The 17,443-nt window shown below is 41.7% G+C and overlaps 1 protein-coding gene across 1 annotated transcript in view; it reads right to left on the reverse strand.

Annotated features, from left to right (window-relative positions):
- Positions 1-6,887: 6,887 nt before the first annotated feature.
- Positions 6,888-17,443, reverse strand: part of ADIPOR2 (adiponectin receptor 2) — an 82,294-nt gene continuing 71,738 nt past the window's right edge. Inside the window, exons 4-8 of the mRNA XM_090273798.1 lie at positions 16,356-16,527; positions 12,667-12,853; positions 12,235-12,422; positions 9,511-9,704; positions 6,888-7,200 (exon numbers count right to left, since the gene is read on the reverse strand). Coding sequence (XP_090129924.1) covers positions 7,072-7,200; positions 9,511-9,704; positions 12,235-12,422; positions 12,667-12,853; positions 16,356-16,527 — 870 coding nt within the window. The 3' untranslated portion in view covers positions 6,888-7,071. The remainder of the gene's footprint in view (positions 7,201-9,510; positions 9,705-12,234; positions 12,423-12,666; positions 12,854-16,355; positions 16,528-17,443) is intronic.

Here is a 17,443-nt window from a genome sequence, read left to right on the forward strand (position 1 = left end):
CTGAATGAACTGGCTCGTTGCAACTGGGTTATCACCCAGGTCAATGCTCATCTCATTCCTGAGCTAATGGTCTCTGCCTCCTGAAATTGCTGGATGCAACCAGAAACCCCTTCCCAAAGACCTTCCAGGTGCCTGGAACCAGCCACCCCATCTCAACATGCATTTCCCCAGCCTTCCCACCTCCTCTTCAGGAGCCCAGCATGAGCTCAGCTAGGACAAAGACAAAACAACTTAGTTCCCTCTATTCTCCAGAAGTCCAGACCCAACCAAAGAAAGGGTCGGTCACTTCTAATGAACCTGTTTGGTCTTCAGTAGAACCCAAGGACTTAAAGGTACTGAGAAAGAGGAGCACAATGAGGCCAACAGCACCAACAGCAGGAATGAGACAAAGGCAAGAACAAGCCGCACCTGAAATATACCGGCCTCAACATGAAACACATGGTGGGGGCAGCTCAATCTCTTCCCTTCGGCTGCTCAAAAAAGTTCCAATTCTGAGTGTGTGCATGAGAAAGAGAGAGAGCAGGGAAGTGAATAGTAATGGGAAAGACCCAGAATCCTTTCACATCAACATGGCTGCACATTTGTCTGCAAACTATTGCTATTAAAAAGACTTCTAAAAAACATCTCTACAAAGCCCTGATGTAAAGGAACTTCTGCATTTCTCTAGGAAGTGCTGTCACATTGGAAGGTAATGCAAGTTCTGCGGAGGCAGCAGGAATGGCTGTGGTGGAGCAGAGAGGTCCCAGGAAAAGGAGCAGGCCGAGGGCTAGCTCCACACTCCCCAGGAGGTCCAGGTCCCATGATAGTCTTTTACTGGCTCTGTTCCTGGGGTTGGAACTTTTGGGAACATTCCAATTTGCCAGGCAGAGTCCACCAGAAAGGGAGCTATAGATCTGGAAACTCACTCTCCACGTACACACTCCTCCAGGGGCTCAAGACCCTGGAATGTCCTCCTCCCTCTCCCTCAGACTGGGCTCCTAAGAGGCAGCAGTCTCCATTGGGAGAGCAACATTAAAAGCAGACTGTACAGCCTTGGCTGGTGTGGCGCAGTGGATTGAGCACTGGCCTGCAAACCAAAGGGTCTCCAGTTAGATTCCTGGTCAGGGCACATGCCTGGGTTGCAAGCCAGGTCCCCAGTTGGGGCACATGAGAGGCAACCACACATTGATGTTTCCCTCTCTCTCTTCCTCCCTTTCTCTCTAAAAATAAATAAAATCTTTTTTTGAAAAAGCAGGACTGTGTAGAAATTCTGGGGTGGCTTCTGATCTTCCAGTTTCACCAGCCTCCAACGAGGAGGGCCAGCCAAGGCCCATAATCACAGGAAAAAACAGGGCCTTGGGGCCACTTCCTCTCAGCCCTCCACACTTCGAAGAATAAGTTTCCGACCAGAAATTGGCCCCACTTCTATCTAGAATAAGCCAGCTCAATAAAACACATTCATTTGTAAAATGCCTTATATTATCAGTTATAAAATGTTACCTCCATTACCATGTAAGACTTACAACAATCTCATGAGCTAGGTGTCAACAGCTGGTTTACAGCTGAAGAAACCGAGCCCCAGAGAAGACAAGGGATCCACTCAAGCTCACTCAGCCAGTTTGTGGCAGCATAATGCTAGGAATAGCTAAGGTTCACATGTTCCGGGTAAAAACAGATATTAATTAACTCATTCAATCCTGGGAACACCCATCTGAACCAGGTACTAGTTTCAGACCAGGAAACTGAAGCACAGAGTTGAAAACTGGCTCCAAATTATTGGAAGAGAATTGTGAGGTTTGAATACGATATTCATAATAATGTGCCTCACTACTAATACCTGGTTTCATGGAGGAGGGGGTGGAGAAATTACACTTTGGATGCCAGGAACAGAAGGCAAAGGTCACAGTTGTCTGCCTGGTGCAGGTGGTGAGAAAGCAACAGAGAGCCCTTTCTCCGGCCCCCTTGCTGTCACAGCTCAGGGCTTCCCCGCCATCAAGTCACAAAGACCTCATGGTGACAGACATGGCAGCAGGAGCACTTTGTGACCACTGCTCCAGCTCCTCCCTGCAAGGGCCACAGCCACCCATGTCTTTCTGTGACATTAATAGATGTTGGGGCCTCCAACGGCATCCTTGGCCTCATTTTGTCCACCTACTCCTCATGCCTCTGTGTGGTCAGAAGTGGACTGTAAGATGTGGAAACCTCTTTCAGAACCAGTGGAAAAACCCATTTCTAATATAAACTAGCCTTGCTCTTTACCTGGGAGAACAGAATATTCTTTTGAGTTTTGCCTTTGGAGGTCAGAACTATTGTTTTTCCGAGTTTTAACAAAATCACTGAAGGACAGCAGGTGGCAGCCTGGCCCAAGCTAAACAGCCATCAGCTTGATTTTGGAGGACCCAAGTTCAAACCAAAGTCGTTTAATGACAAGTCTAGGGTACAGAGCTTTGAAATCATTTTGCATAAATGTTGCACATCTTTGGGTGACCAAGAATGCTAGGCTGCCATCAGATCCTCCTTCCTCAGTGCAGGGATATATTAGCTACTAAATTCACCTAATAATTTTGTATATTTTAATAGAAATGCTTTCAGGTAAAACGCTTCTACAGCCACTTTGTAAGTGAAGTTTTCGTTCAGGAGGGCAAGGCAATGGACATATCTTAAAGTCAGAAAAGTAAATATGGGGAGGGGATCAAAGACCAGAAAAGGGAGGAAGAGCAAGAGTGGCAGAAACGCCAGCCAATCACAATGAGAAATTTGAGAAAGGTTGATCTGTAAGAGCACCTCATAAAAAGATGCAAAGAATGTTATAAACCCCATTGTAACAGGTGAGAAAACAAAGTCTGGGGAAATAAATGACTTTTTGCCTATGTCACCTGGCAAATGGCAGAACTGGGCTCTGAACGTATGGCTCTGTTTCTAGGTCAGAGAAGCTGGCAGGGATGGTCGCTGAGCAGTAATGAGCAGCTTTCATGGTCATGCAACTGGATCCCCGGCTTCCTTGGGTCCCCGAGCCTCCTCCGTAACATCACAAGCAGAAGTTACAAGAGTCAAACTGACCAGTTAAAGGCATAAAGTTTGTACACTAAGATACAGGGAGTGGCAGTCCACAGTTCATGCCCACTGAGGGAAGAAAACACACAATGTGCTGTAACTGAAGCAAAATATTCTAGACACCCTGTCTAGTGTGGCTCAGTGGATTGAGTGCCAGCCTGCGAAACGAAAAGATCTCCAGTTCAATTCCTGAGTTTCAGGTCAGATCCCCACTTGGGGGTGTGCAAGAGGCAACCGATAAGATGTACCTCTCACACACTGTTTCTCCTTCTTTTGCCCTCCCTTCCCCTCTCTCTAAAACTAAATATTTCAGAAAATATTCTAGACAAGGACATTATTTCTGGGGTAATTTTAAAGCAACACTGCCCCCCAGAGGCTTCTCTAAGCCACCCAGGGCCCCAGCATTCTATAGTCCTTATCTATTTCCTTTACAATATCCATGGAGCCCACCTGAGAAATGGAACATACATAAACAGCTTGTGAAAAAGACTAGGGAAAAACCAATGGGGTTATTCATAGGCCTCAGCTTATTGTTCATCAGAATGCCACCCAGTATTCTATACCCAGAAACTGTATGGGAAACCTTTACATTTTATCTTAAAAATGAAAACTCAGAGTGGACTTATTATCCCAACACTGGAAACTTCCCTGCAAAAACAAATTTACCTAAGACAAAGGGATCAGGATCCCTCTTCCTTAATTACACAGAGTTAACAATCCCCTAAACTTTAATTTATTGCTCTTTAGAGAGGAAGAAACATCGACTTGTTGTTCCACTTATTTAGTCACTGGTTGCTTCTTCTATGTGCCCTGACCGGGGAATCAAATCCACAACCATAGCATATCAGGACAACTCTCTACTCAACTGGCCTACCTGGCCAGGGCTCCCCAAACCTTTTAAATCAATATACATAAGACTATTTAATCTGGATTTTCTTCTTAAGGAGTGCCAGCAGCCTGAGCCTTAGCTTCCCTAAGCTTGTTTTTGCACCTATGAAATGAGTAAGCTGATCAGTCCATAGGGTGTGGTGGTTAGGGTTACATTAGATATCGAGTCCTTTAAAAGAACACTTTGCATAACATGTTCATTATATCAGGTATTATTTTTATAAACTTTAATAATAAATTAAGAACTGCTCCCTTGGAGTTAGCCCTCCCCTCGATTCTAAACCTCATAAGCAGGGTTGCGAAAAGTGAGCTCAGTATGAGCACTCTGGTGTATGAATTCAAATTGGAAAATTTCTGAAAATTCCTTAAGCTTCAGGGTTGAAATTATAACTTCAATTAAGAAATGCTAGAAGCTTTGGGGAGGTAAGCTGAGGAAGTAAAAAGAATACACAACGGAAGTCCATATTCCATTTGGTTCTTTTTATTAGAAGCTGAGAACACAGCGAGAAGGGAAATCCCACCGTGAGTGGAGCCATCGCACAGATGCCTTTCTGAGCCCCCAGCCTTCTATGCTCCCGAAAATGTGCTTTGTGGCTTCAGCAATTTATAAAGGGTAAGGGGAAAATACTGAAAAAGGCCACTATTTAATGGTGATAGAATGAAGGTGTAGAGGTCCTAACCAGCCTAGCGCCAAAAAAGAAAACTAAAAATCTGCAGAGCAAGCAAGCCTCTGACAGCTGAGAGTAAGGCATTCAGGCGCCACCCTGGTGAGTTCTCAGCGAGTACTGTGAGACCCAGTGCGGTGAGGCTGTTGGTAGTGTTGCGCACAGACACACACATATAAATGGGCACACACACACACCCATACACACCCTAAAGAGATTTTTACTGGATTATACATTGTTGATGTTAAATTTCATGTTTCCTAAGGGTTTGTGCTATGTTGAACCAGATTCAGCTCCTCCTTTGGGGTGTTGGGTAACGGGGCCCAGAGACCACTGCCTCCTCTGGTGTTGTTTCATGGCTGCATCTTATACCCCGTATCCCAAGCGCATGACCGAAGAGCAAGTCTGGCTTCTGATATGTGCTGTCCCATCTATGGAACTAAGTGAGTTTCCTTCCTGTCCTGCTGGACTGTCTCATCAAAGGGAGTAATACTGTTTATTCTGTTAGGCACTGAACCAGTTCACCCACTGGGTCCACCTAGCAACCTGGGCAGTGACCTGATCCAGAAGTGAAATACTCTTAAGCTCTTCCCAAGTTCTACAATGGGTTCTTTCTTCCTGGTTCGCAGCTTTTGCTGGAGACTGGAAGAGGAGAGAAAAGAGAAAAAGAACCAAGAAAACCCTATCTAGAGTAAGTAGGAGACTTTTCCATATTACCAAACACCCAGCTGAGGATGCCAATCCCCATGCTTAAGGCCTCGATGTTTAGTTCTGACCCCACAACCCCGAGGAAGTAACAACCACCTGAAGCCTCAGATGAGAGTAAGTAACCTAAGACTCTACTGCTATTTGTGTGGTTCGAGTGTGAGCCAAGATGAGAGTTCTATGAACCAGAGCCTCCCCCTACCCCTCTCCCTGACACCATAACAGGGTACCTCTAAGACATAAGCAGTCTTTCTTTTACTTCTAGCAGCTCTCGAAAGATACAGCTTTAAAGATTCTACCAGACTCCCTTGCCACAACATAAAATTTTCATTTTATAACTTCTCACCATGCTATCCCTTATAAATGGGGTTCAGGGAATGCTGATACTCCATGGTGGATACTGGGCCCTGCTTTACAAGAGTTCTACTGGCTTTTCTGTTCAAGGAGCTGATATGTCGGCCATACCGAGGTGTGCCAAGACAGTGTACTAGGTGGATTTTCCTAATCCAAAGGAAGTGTTCTTCCAAGCTAAGAAAATGAGCTCAAGAGACACCTGGTCAAGGCAGGTTTTTGCAGCTGGCTCCATGCCAAGAAAAATGATGCCGCGCCAGGGGTTGGGCTGGGTTGGATTCTTAGTCCCAGGAGGAGGAAGGGTAGTTGGGGCAGTGATTTTAATAGAAGGATATTTCCAGGGTATTGCAAAGCTCTATAACAAAGATATGGAAAACTGTCACAGCCCTGCAATAAGATAAAAATCACCACAAAACTGAAAAGGATCCCAGAAAGTAATCAGATCAGCCCCTGTGCTGATGTCTCAGAGCTTCCCCTCCAGGCTCCACTACCCCGGTCCAGCATTAAGGACTTTCTGAAGCAGGTGGCTCTACTCCTTTGAGAGGATCATCAACATAAAAAAGAAGTCTGTCTCTCAAAGGACACCTTAACTAGAGCCTTCATCTAACATCCTGTTAGCCATTCACCTGCTGCTTCCACTGAGAAAACACATACCAACTCCCTCTACCTGGGGACCCCCAAAGGCTCTCAGCCATGAGAGTGGTCATGTGAGCGCTGGGCTGGGGCTGTCCTCTCTGCCCCACCAGGGTCCAAGGTATGTCAGCCTTCAGAAGGCACCTTGGTGCACCAAGGCATTATACATTCTGGGGCTATAGCCTGATCCTCCTACAGTCACTTTGTGCAAAATTGAAACAGTGTGTGGTACTTGCATGTTTCATTCTATACAAAAATTCCCCCTCCCTCCCCTACCCCTATGTTTTAAACATTTATATAAATTCTTATTTAAACAGTAAGTTAGAAATCTTATTTACAGTGTTTGTTCTCCCAAAACAGCATCTAAAATCACACCCCCACCCCTTAATAAGATATAAATGTTCACCTAAATTGGTTTGTATTATTGTTTAAGGAGAGAGAAAGGGAGAAGAAAGAACCTCCAGCTAAACTGTTTCCCCATCTTCTACACATAAACATGGTACAGATCAGAAGCCAGTTTGCCAAGGGTCCTGCAGAGCCCTTAATCAGTACATCCCAAGAATATGTCAGGGTTTGGGCCATGTCTCCTTTTCTCCAAATTGATGCACTCCATCCTTTGAGGTATGATTTATTTTTGTTTTTCTCTTCTCGGTCATGTGCCACGTGGAGCCCCTGGGGCGTCACCACGCCCATGAAGCTGTCCAAGCTGTGGGGCTCCTCGGGTGCTGGCAGCAGTGGCCAGGCAGGCGGCCTGCAGGCACTGGGTCAGGGTCCCGACCCCCGGCTCCCACAGGTTTCACAGTGCTTCCTCTTCACTGCAGCCTCCCCCGATCATGAAACGGAACTCCTGGAGGTTTGAGACCCCGTGGAAGTGAACAAAAGCGCCGGCAACCACAAAGATGTGGAAGAGCTGATGAGAGTGAAACTGGAGGCAAAAACAAGGGGGTGGGGATGGAGAAACCCATGCATTATTAAAAGTCTGCTAAAGATTCTTAAGATCATTTATGCTGAGCAGAGGGCAAGGAATGGATGAGACAGAGCTCAAATTCGAGGTGTCCACAGATCCTGGGATATACATTAAGCAGATCATATTCTGCTGAACTGAAGACCATCTGTCCCTAAAGAAATCAAGGCGCTGCTGCTAAGGTCTAGACATGAAAATGTGCACACTTAACACTGGAGTATCAGGTGCACACAGGGGCAACTGACATACACAGACTGCTGCCAGCAGACCACAAAGGCCCTAAGGATCCCCTAACGTCTGCCTAGCAGTGGGCTATGGTTAGACAGAGGGCATTTTCCTCATTGTTGATGGATACGTTTGTCATGGACTAAAGCACTTGAGCTATGGTCATTTAAATGTTAGAAAAAGGGATTTCCAGGATTGGGTAAAGGTCAAAAAATATGGAGGCTGGAGTTTTCTCCAGCTCTAAGACTCTGGAATTACACGGAAAAGATACTAAATATATCAAAAAATTAGGAAAGCAGGGCCTTTCACTTCCTTCTCAAGTCAGAGGCTGATCTACAAACATGTGATATTATTTCTGATTTAACCTGTGCTTTGAATGCTCAAAAAGGGTTATCAAATCCTCAGTGCACCAAACATTACTTCAAAATTACACTATTCTCTCATTATAGTCTAAAAATGAAAAAATGCAGCAGCAAATAAAGAAAAACACAGCAGCAAAACAGTATTTATCAAGGGAAAGACATTGATTTTAGAAGCATAAACCAGAAGGATCTATTAATAACATTCAAAGAGATGTTTCCAAAAGGACTTGTTCTCCCCCAAAAGGAGGAAAGGTAAACAACCTTCCCCTACCGAAGTCAAAATTATGAGGAGACAGTCTCAGAGTGACAAATTAGCTAACTTGAAGCTCAAAAGACTGCCTAAATTAGCATTATCTTCATTTTCACAGATAGCTAAATAAACTTTAAATAAACTACATGATCAACTTAGTCTATAACAATCAACAACAGGTCAAGAAACAGAATTACAAAAGTTAGACTTCAGGTCAAACAACACTCCAGTTCTGAACTGTTGAAAATGTTTTCAAGCCATCTTCTGTTATGATATTTCCGTCTATTAGTCCTTTATATTTTCTGTTCCCCTTCTCTTTCCTCCTTTCTTATCATTAACCAAATTTAGTTATCTCTATCTCCCATTCTAACCAAACACATACATACATTCAATCTCTCAATACAAATCATTAAATTTGGTGATCAAAAAGGATCTAGGTAGCCCTGGCTGGTGTGGCTCAGTGGATTAAGCACCAGCTCCCGAACCAAAGGGTCATTGGTTCGATTCCCAGTCAGGGCACATGCCTGGGTTGCAGGTCAGGTCTGCCCAGTCGGGGTGCGTGAGAGGCAACCACACATTGATGTTTCTCTCCCTCTCTTTCTCCCTCCCTTTCCCTCTCTCTAAAAAAAAAAATAATAAATAAGTAAAATCTTTTTTTTAAACAATTTTTTAAATTAATTAATTTGTTTGTTTGTTTTTAGAGAGGGGAAAGGAGAAAGAGAGGGAGAGAAACATTACTGTGTGGTTGCCTCTCACTCGCACCCCCAACTGGGGACCTGACGTGCAACCTAGTCATGTGCCCTGACTGGGAATCGAACCAGTGACACTTGGTTCGCAGGCCGATGCTCAATCCACTGAGCCACAGCAGCCAGGGCCAGTAAAATCTTTTAAAAAGAAAAAAGGATCTAGGTAAAAATCTGGCCCCAAAGAGGGTTTTGGTAAAAATCCAGTCCATCACCCTCATTTTATAAATGAGGAAGCTGAGACAAAGAATGACAAAATGACTTGCCAGTACAGTATAGCACACAGGAGCTCAGACTGTGATGAGACTAGCCTGATTCAAATTCCATTTCCTACCACTGAATAGCCAGGCACACTAGATAAGTTACCTAATCTCCCTGAACCTCATTTCCTAATCTGCAAAATGACAACATTAGTAACAGTTGTTATACCTTATAGGGTTAATGCATTAAATTAGGTAATCTGTGAGACGTGCTCACTCAGCACTGTATGAGGCACTAAGTAAGTGCTCAATACATATAGTTATTATACTTATCATCCAGAGAAACACAACTAATGGGGCGAGTTAGGACAAAAATATAGACCTGTTGATTCTGAGTCTAAAACTTTTTCGATTACTTTACTTCCCAGTCTGCCAATACCCCACTGAGAGATACGTATGTATACACAATAGCCACCTCTGATCATACTTACCCAGATGTCACACTTGCCAGGAAAGAAACGTTCGGGGATGCGGGCGGCATACAGGGCAGCCCCTGTGATATAGAGGCTGGCCATCAGCATCAACCACCCAATCTGCCCTATGGTGGCAGCCTTCAGGAAGCCCTCCGAAATGATATAGTGCAAGGCAGGGATGATTCCACTCAGGCCTAGGCCCAAAAACACTCCTAGAAATCACAAGAAAAGAATAAAGCAAAAATTCAGAATAGAAATAAGGAACAAGAAATAAATATTACAAGACAGAACCAATAATTCTGTAAAATTAATAATACGTCAAAGTATAATGGCACATTAGCCTTTTGTTTGAATGGAAAAAGGTTCTTCGAACTCTAAGATACTGCCACACAAGACAGCAAAGCTATGTTCTAAAAGACAGATCTAGTTACAAAGGCAAGGAGCCTCCTGCTGAGAGAGGCTTAGCTTAAGGAGTCAGCACTCCTCAGAGTCTGCCACAAAGTGTTCCAGGACTACAGCTCTAGGAGTTGGCTTAAACCTCCCATAATGCTTCCTCTTCATAGGCAAAGATTGCAAAATAAAGCAATTCTACGTCTTTTATCTTCCCTTTAAAACAACAGACATTAATGGTAATGGAAAAAAATACAGTTTAAAAATTTTTTTAAATAAATAAAACAGATATTCCTGAAGCAGAAGGCACAGGAGGGTTAAGAGGGTGAGAGGTGGAGGTGAGGAAACAAAAAGCAGTTGTTGGTTCTGGTGATGCCCTGAAGTATTTCTGGGAACCACAGCTGGAACTACACTCAGCTATAGGTTCAACTCTCCAAGCCATGTTCTCATTTGGGGGGGTGGGGGAGGGGCAACACAGAGGGGGATGAGAGAGAGAGATTGAGAGAGAGAGAGAGAGAGAGAGAGATGCTTCTGCAAGTTTCCAGGCCTAAAAGTACCAATTACAGAAGTCTACAGAAATCTATCAGAATCACTCCACCAAGCCCTACATGCCTTCAAGATCAACAGCAAGTGTTTCCCAAACATCTGGATATGACCCAGGTTATAAGACCAACTGAGTCTGGATCAGGACATTTTAAAATGAACTACAATAAAACAAATATCAGACTGTGTTCAAGTGGAGAGGTAAGTACTAGTTTTTAAGTTTTATAATTGATAATTCTGTGTGTGTGTGTTTTCAGGGTTGTAAAAGAAAATGTCATGATCAAAAGTTTAAAGGCAACTGATCTAAAACCACTTTGAAATGTGTCACCAAAATACCACATGAACTCCCTGCAAGAGCCCTAAATGCTTCTATATTTTTGACACAAAGACTTAAGAGTGGCCCTTGCAAAACAATCATTTGGTAAGCTTTCTCAAGAGAAAGGGGCCTATTGCTTGCTTTAGACATTACTACAGGAGCTGCTGGTATGCAACAATGTATGTGCACGTATGCATACTCACAAATAAAAGGGACAGAAACAGAGAAGAGCAAAATGGCAATGCTCATTTCACAAAAGGAAATCAAGCACGCCTAAATAAAAACTACTTCCTACCTCTACTCCTCACTAAAGAAAAATTGCCATGACCCTGTTCTTCCACTTGTTCTGTTCCTCTACACACTAAGCAAAGGCAGCATGGCCTATCATTCTCTAAGTCAAAACTCAGGAACTTGGTTTTTCTGATGTGTATGAATAAATAGCAGGATGCCCAGCTCTACTCAGCAAAGATGTTCTTATCTCATGTGCTCAAGCAGGCTTAACACCAAGGTTAAGTACAACTGTAAGCCAACCCTGACCACTGCTCATTTGCTCACATAAACACTTAAAGAGGAAGAGAGTAGAGTGTTATAGAGTTAATACTAACTCCTAACCTTCTAGGTAACTGCAGGTGAACCATGGCTTGGATTTCAATACTAAAGAGCTGTTCTTTTGTTTTTGTTTTTGTTTTTTAAATGAAAAAGGTTGAAAAGAGAAATACTCTGTTTAATACTTCTTCATTCTCAGTAGGCACTGGGTTTGGTACTGGAAAACTCAAGATACAGTCTTGGCTATATATAAGGACTTCCCAGTCCAGTACAAGACAGGCAAAAATATGTCTCTGTTAACCCCTTACTCTTACAGGAAGCCTCAAGCAAGGCACTCAAAGGCTTTTGGCTTTTCATACAATCTGTAAAAAGCTTCTTTACTGTCACGGCAGAAGAGGTGTATGGTGCCTACACTAATGGAACACAGTAAGTAGGGAGTGAAGTCTTCTTTTATTTTTTTCCATCACGATTTATCCCCCCTGTACCCTCTTCCACCTCCCCCCACTCCCTCCCCCCAACCCTGCATGGAGTGAATTCTTAATTACCTAAGCAGATTACACATTTTAAAATAAATATACAAAACAAAATAACAATAACAAAAAGAACAAATAACTGCAAAAAGTACATTTCATGCTGCCAGTAAGAGGAATCATTGTCTATTTTACAAAGGTTACAGAGCCCCTGTCTTACCAACAGTGTATGGCCATAAACTCAAGTAAATCACACCACCTGAAACATATCGGCTCACGTAGCTTACCACTGTTCTCCAACTCTAATGCCTTAAGACAACTAATGAGCGCTACATTAAAAGCCCCCAAGAACAGAAACTATAATTTACTCATTTTTGCATCACAAGTACACAGCATAATGCTTAAAAAATAAATGGCAGCCCTTTAGTAAATGACTGGTAAATAAATGTTCAATGTAAAACCTCCACAAGCTCTTACCTGCTCTGACTCCCCGATACTGAGGGGTGGCAAACATGTCCCACTGGGAGACTATAATGGCTGCAATGCCCAGCACACAGATGACAATCAAGTAGATGAAGCAAGGTTGTGGATTACAGTAGAAAGAATAATAAAGCCAAGGAACAAAGCTTCCCATGATCAGAAGAGCAATGCCAGAGTAATCTAGTCTAGGGTGGGGAGAAAAAAATCCATTTAATGTTTAAAATTACTGCGCACTACATGTTCAAATTAATCCCCCATGACATTAGCTAGCAATGAGAGCTAAGAGGCAAAGTGGGACACTTGCTTTAATTTTTTTTTTTAACATTCCTATCAGATGGCATTAAGAATTCTTCCAGCTCTGCTGGATATTTTTCACTAACCCACTAACTCTACATCATTGATCAAAATATGGATTTTACAGATACTTACTTAGAGAAGAGTCGGGAGACCCCTTCTGAGTGGCAGTAGACGGTGTGGAAGAGCCACGAAAAAGAAAGGCAGAGAATGGCCCCCAAGAAGAACAACCCAAAGACCACCTTCTCTTGCAGAGGAGCCACAAAGGAGATGTTTGGACGAAACATATAAAAGATCCCCAGGCACAGGAAGAATACACAACCTAGGAAAAAAGTACAGGGGAGGAAATAAAAGATTATCCTTTTGAAGAGACAATGGTTTAGGTTGATTATATTTTCCATCCTTCACAATCACAATGATAATCTGGATCAAAAGTTCCATGAGAAAAATTTTCTAAATAGCCAAAGCAGATCTAAAATTTTGGCTACTTCAAACATTGCTGGTATCATATACTTCTCAGCATCATAAACTGAGTATACAAAATACAATCACTTATGTATCTAAGAACATAACACCCCCCCCCCAAAAAATGATGCTACTCTTAGAAGACTACGTTAGTCCACTTCTACCTCTAAATCTAGTATAAAATTTCATTTATAACCTTTTCAGCACATTATGTTGTAGTCCAGCTTACAAATGTCCACTTTGCATTTGCTTTTGCAATAAATTCCAATACATCCAAACTCTGCCAAGAAATACAGCTTTTCTCCACCAGTATCTGTCAAGAACACTATGCTGCTTCTCTGATCCTTGCCAACTGGCCCAATAGATTCAAGAATTAAGGACAGGAGCCCTGGCCAGGTAACTCGGTTAGTGTGCTGTCCCAATACACAAAGGTTGCAGGTTTGAGCCCCAGTCAGGGCACATATAAGAAACAAACAATGAATGCATCAGTAAGTGGAACTACAAATTATGTTTCTCTCTTTCTCTCTCTCACCCCTCTCCCTCTTCCATGCCCCCTTCCTCTCTTTCTCTAAAAATCAATAAACAAAATTTTTTTTTTTTTTTTACAAAAAAAAGAATTAAGAACAGTAAACTGACTATTCAGGCTATCTCATAACCATTTATTAATCCTTCACAGTAAGATGTCATGTTCTTACTGCTTAGGGAAAGAAGGGCCACTTAACACAAGACAGGCACAGATATTAAGAATTTAAACATCTGCTAAGTGATTCTGTTTGATCCATTTAATAAAACATTTACTCTGGAGCTAGACATCAGCAACAAACCTGATTTGATACTCTGTTCTGTTCTCACTATACTAGCAAGGGAGGAACATTGGGACACAGTGGAAATCAAGTGTGATAAGAAATTCAAGTCAAATGGATTAAAGCCAGAAACTATTTAGTATACAAGTTTCTTCCTTATCCAATTACGCTTTCCATGGTTCAGTTACCCACAGTCAACAGTGGTCTGAAAATATTAAATAAAAAATTCCACAAATAATCCATAAGCTTTGAATTGCAACCATCTGAGCAGCATGATGAAATCCCATGCCATCCTGCTCAGGTTGTAACCCATCCCTTCACCCAGCGTATATGCGCTTCCACTTTCCCACCTGTTGGTCCCTTAGTACCCACCTTGGTTATCAGATCCGTTGGTGGGTCTGATACCATATTCACACAGATACCATCTTCTCATAACTTTTATTACAGTATATTGGTATAATTGTTCTATTTTGTTACTACTATTAATCTCTTAATGTACCTAACTTATAAATTAAACTTACCATAAATATGTATGTATAGAAAAAGCATAGTATTTACAGGGTTGAGTTATCTGCAGTTTCAGGAATCCATTGGGGGCCTTGGAATGTATCCCCCTTGGATTTCACAAGGTTGTGAAATCATCACTATTATTAAATTCCAGCACATTTTCATCACCCCAAAAAGAAGCTCTATACCTGCTACAGTCATATCTCACTCCCCAATCCCCACTCCAGTCAACCATTAACCTCCTTTCTATCTCCAGAATTCCCATTCTAGGCATTTAATGTACATGGATCATGTAACGTGCGGCTTCTTCCATTTAGCACGTTTTCAAGGCTCATTCATGCTGTAGCATGTAACAATATCAAATAATAGTTCATTGTATGGCTATACCACATTTTATTTATCCATTCACCAGCTGAAAGATTTGAAGCTGTTTCCACTTTTCAGCTATTATGAATAATGTTGCTAAAAACATTCGTGTACTTGTTTTGTGTGAAAATGTTTTCAATTATCGAGTATATGCTTAAGGCGCAGAACTGCTGGTAACCCTGTTGAACTATCTGAGGAACTGCCAGACTCTTTTCCACAGAGGCTGCGCCATTTTATATTCCCGCCAGCAAAACGTGAGTTCTAATTTTTCCACATCCTTGCCAAGACTGGTTATTTTCCATTTTCTTGATTACAGCCATCCTACTGAGTTTGGCACGGTGTTTCATTGCATTTCTCAAAGTATTTGATTTGCATTTCCCAAAATGACTAATGATGTTGAGCATTGTTTCATATGCTTATCAGCCATTTGTAGACCTTTGAAGAAATGACTATTCAGGTGCTTTACTCATTTTTTAAACTGGGTTATCTTTTTATTGTTTAGTTATAAGAGTTCTTTACTACAGCAGTCCCCAACTTTTTTGGCACCACAGACCAGTTTCGTGGAAAACAATTTTTCCACAAACAGAAGGGGTTTGGGGGAGAAGACAGGAGGCAGAGCTCAGGGCTTGCTCGACTGCCGCTCACCTCCTGCTGCGTGGCCAGGTTTCTAACAGTCCATGAATGGTACGAGTCCACGGCACGGGGGTTGGAGACCCCTGCTTTACTAGACCTTTATCAGATATGTATTTTGCAAATATTTCCTATTCTGTGGGTTACCTTTTCCTTTCTTAATAATGTTCTTTGACATAGAAAAGTTTTTAATTTCGATGAAGTCCAATTTATCCCTTTTTTCTTTGGTTGCATATGCTTTTGGTGTCAATTCTAAGAGCCTGTCACCTAATCCAAGGTCACAAAGATTTACATCTATGTTTTCTCCTAATGATTTCATATTTTTAGTTTGTATGATCAGGTCTTTCATTCATTTTGAGTTAATTTTTGCATATGGTGTGAGGCAGGGGTCCAACTTCACTCTTTTACATGTAGTTACTTAGTTATTCCTAATACTATTTAAAAGATTATTCTTTCCCCCATTGTATTCCTTCTTTAATATACAATCATGATGCGAAAAATATTACAAATTACATTCTACTGCAAGCCAAAATGAAATTTAATCGTGAATATTCTAAGTAAAGACTTTGAAAAACCAGCTTATATCTATTAAACAACTACCTTCCTTAGTGTTCATTAAAATATTTTTCATATTTTGTATAGAACTTTTCTCTTGGCCTGGTTCAAACACTGTCTAAAAATCCAGCAGTTGTGGAAGGACCCAGTAAAAAAGAAAATGGACTCATGAACATGGACAACAGTGTGCTGACTGTGGGGGTGGGTGGGTGGGGGGGTAATGGAGGTAGAAGAGGGTATAAGGGGGATTAAATGGTAATGGATAAAATACAATTAAAAAAAAAAAAAAATCCTGTAGAGAAAAATATGACTTAGCTGTAATAAAATCACAGTGCAAACCCAGAACAAATCAGTGAGAAACTGCATCATTACAAATCCAGAAAACACAGTGGCAAATCCCAAACACATTTTTTAAGTTCTGTCATTACCATCAAATAAATAAACAATTTTTAAAAATAAAGAATCAGGAATTCATTACACCATTGATGTATTACATACCTAAGAGATGTGTCCAGATGTTGCCTGTCTCTGTGTGTATTCTGAAAATGCTCTTAAAACAGGCCCGGAAAGAAGGCATAGGGGGCCGGTGTCCATGTAAAAGAAAGTCATTATCCTTGAGCCAGTCCGGTAGTACATCATGGGGGATAACTCGCCATCGACCTTCCCATACCTGGGAGAAAAATATTATCAAATATCTTTGGAATTTTAATTGTCACTTTAGCAACACTGGTCCCAAATAACAATCTCTTATGTTTTCTTATGATGGAAAAAAAATTTTAGTAAGGCAAACACATTCAAAATGTATAATGTCCTATATTCTGAGTTTTTAAAAAACAGATTGATCAAAAAAATATTTTTAAATGGGGAGAAAGGCTTTTCTTAGGAAAAGGGAAGAGGTAAATGAACTTACAGAACATGTCCTAAAGAGTGATTTCAAACTCTGTTTCAGTCTGGCTACAGTAGGGTGAAGGGTCTCAAGTCCTACCCATACAGACTCTCTCCATCTTCCACAACAGACTTTACCTCTGAAAAATCCCTGTGATACTAATATGACCATTTTTATACTTAAAAGAGTCTTGCTGGTGAATAAAGAACTATATAGAAATCATACTTCTGTGTCTTTTGCTAAAATCTCTCCTCCTTTTACTCTCTCTTCTCTTCATACCACAGCAACTACAAAGTAGAAAAGGAACGAACATAGGAGTCAGAAAATCTTGCATGTCTCCCATTAAAATTAGTTGAACAAGCTTTAATCACAAAATTGCTAAGCCTCAGTTTCCTCATTTATAAAATGAGGATGATAGTGCTTCTATTACTTTATAGGGAAGTTACGAGGATCAAATGAAATGACCCAAAGCACTTCATAAATGAGTTAGCAAACCCCAAAGGTATAGTATTAATCCTAACCTTCCCCAGAGGCTACCACCTGTCTGAGTATTCGTAATTAATCCAACCCCCTTCACGCTGGAGGGATGACAAAGAAGTTAAGCCTTAACTGCCTTTCAAGCCCCTCTGCCCTCCTTTCTCCCTTTTCTTCACTGTCGCTCCCCTATCAAACTCTATAGGAAAATGCATCAGAAGTTTGG

Source organism: Furipterus horrens, unplaced genomic scaffold (assembly GCF_987537825.1).
Source record: "Furipterus horrens unplaced genomic scaffold, mFurHor1.1.pri manual_scaffold_4, whole genome shotgun sequence".
NCBI classification, from domain to species: domain Eukaryota; kingdom Metazoa; phylum Chordata; class Mammalia; order Chiroptera; family Furipteridae; genus Furipterus; species Furipterus horrens.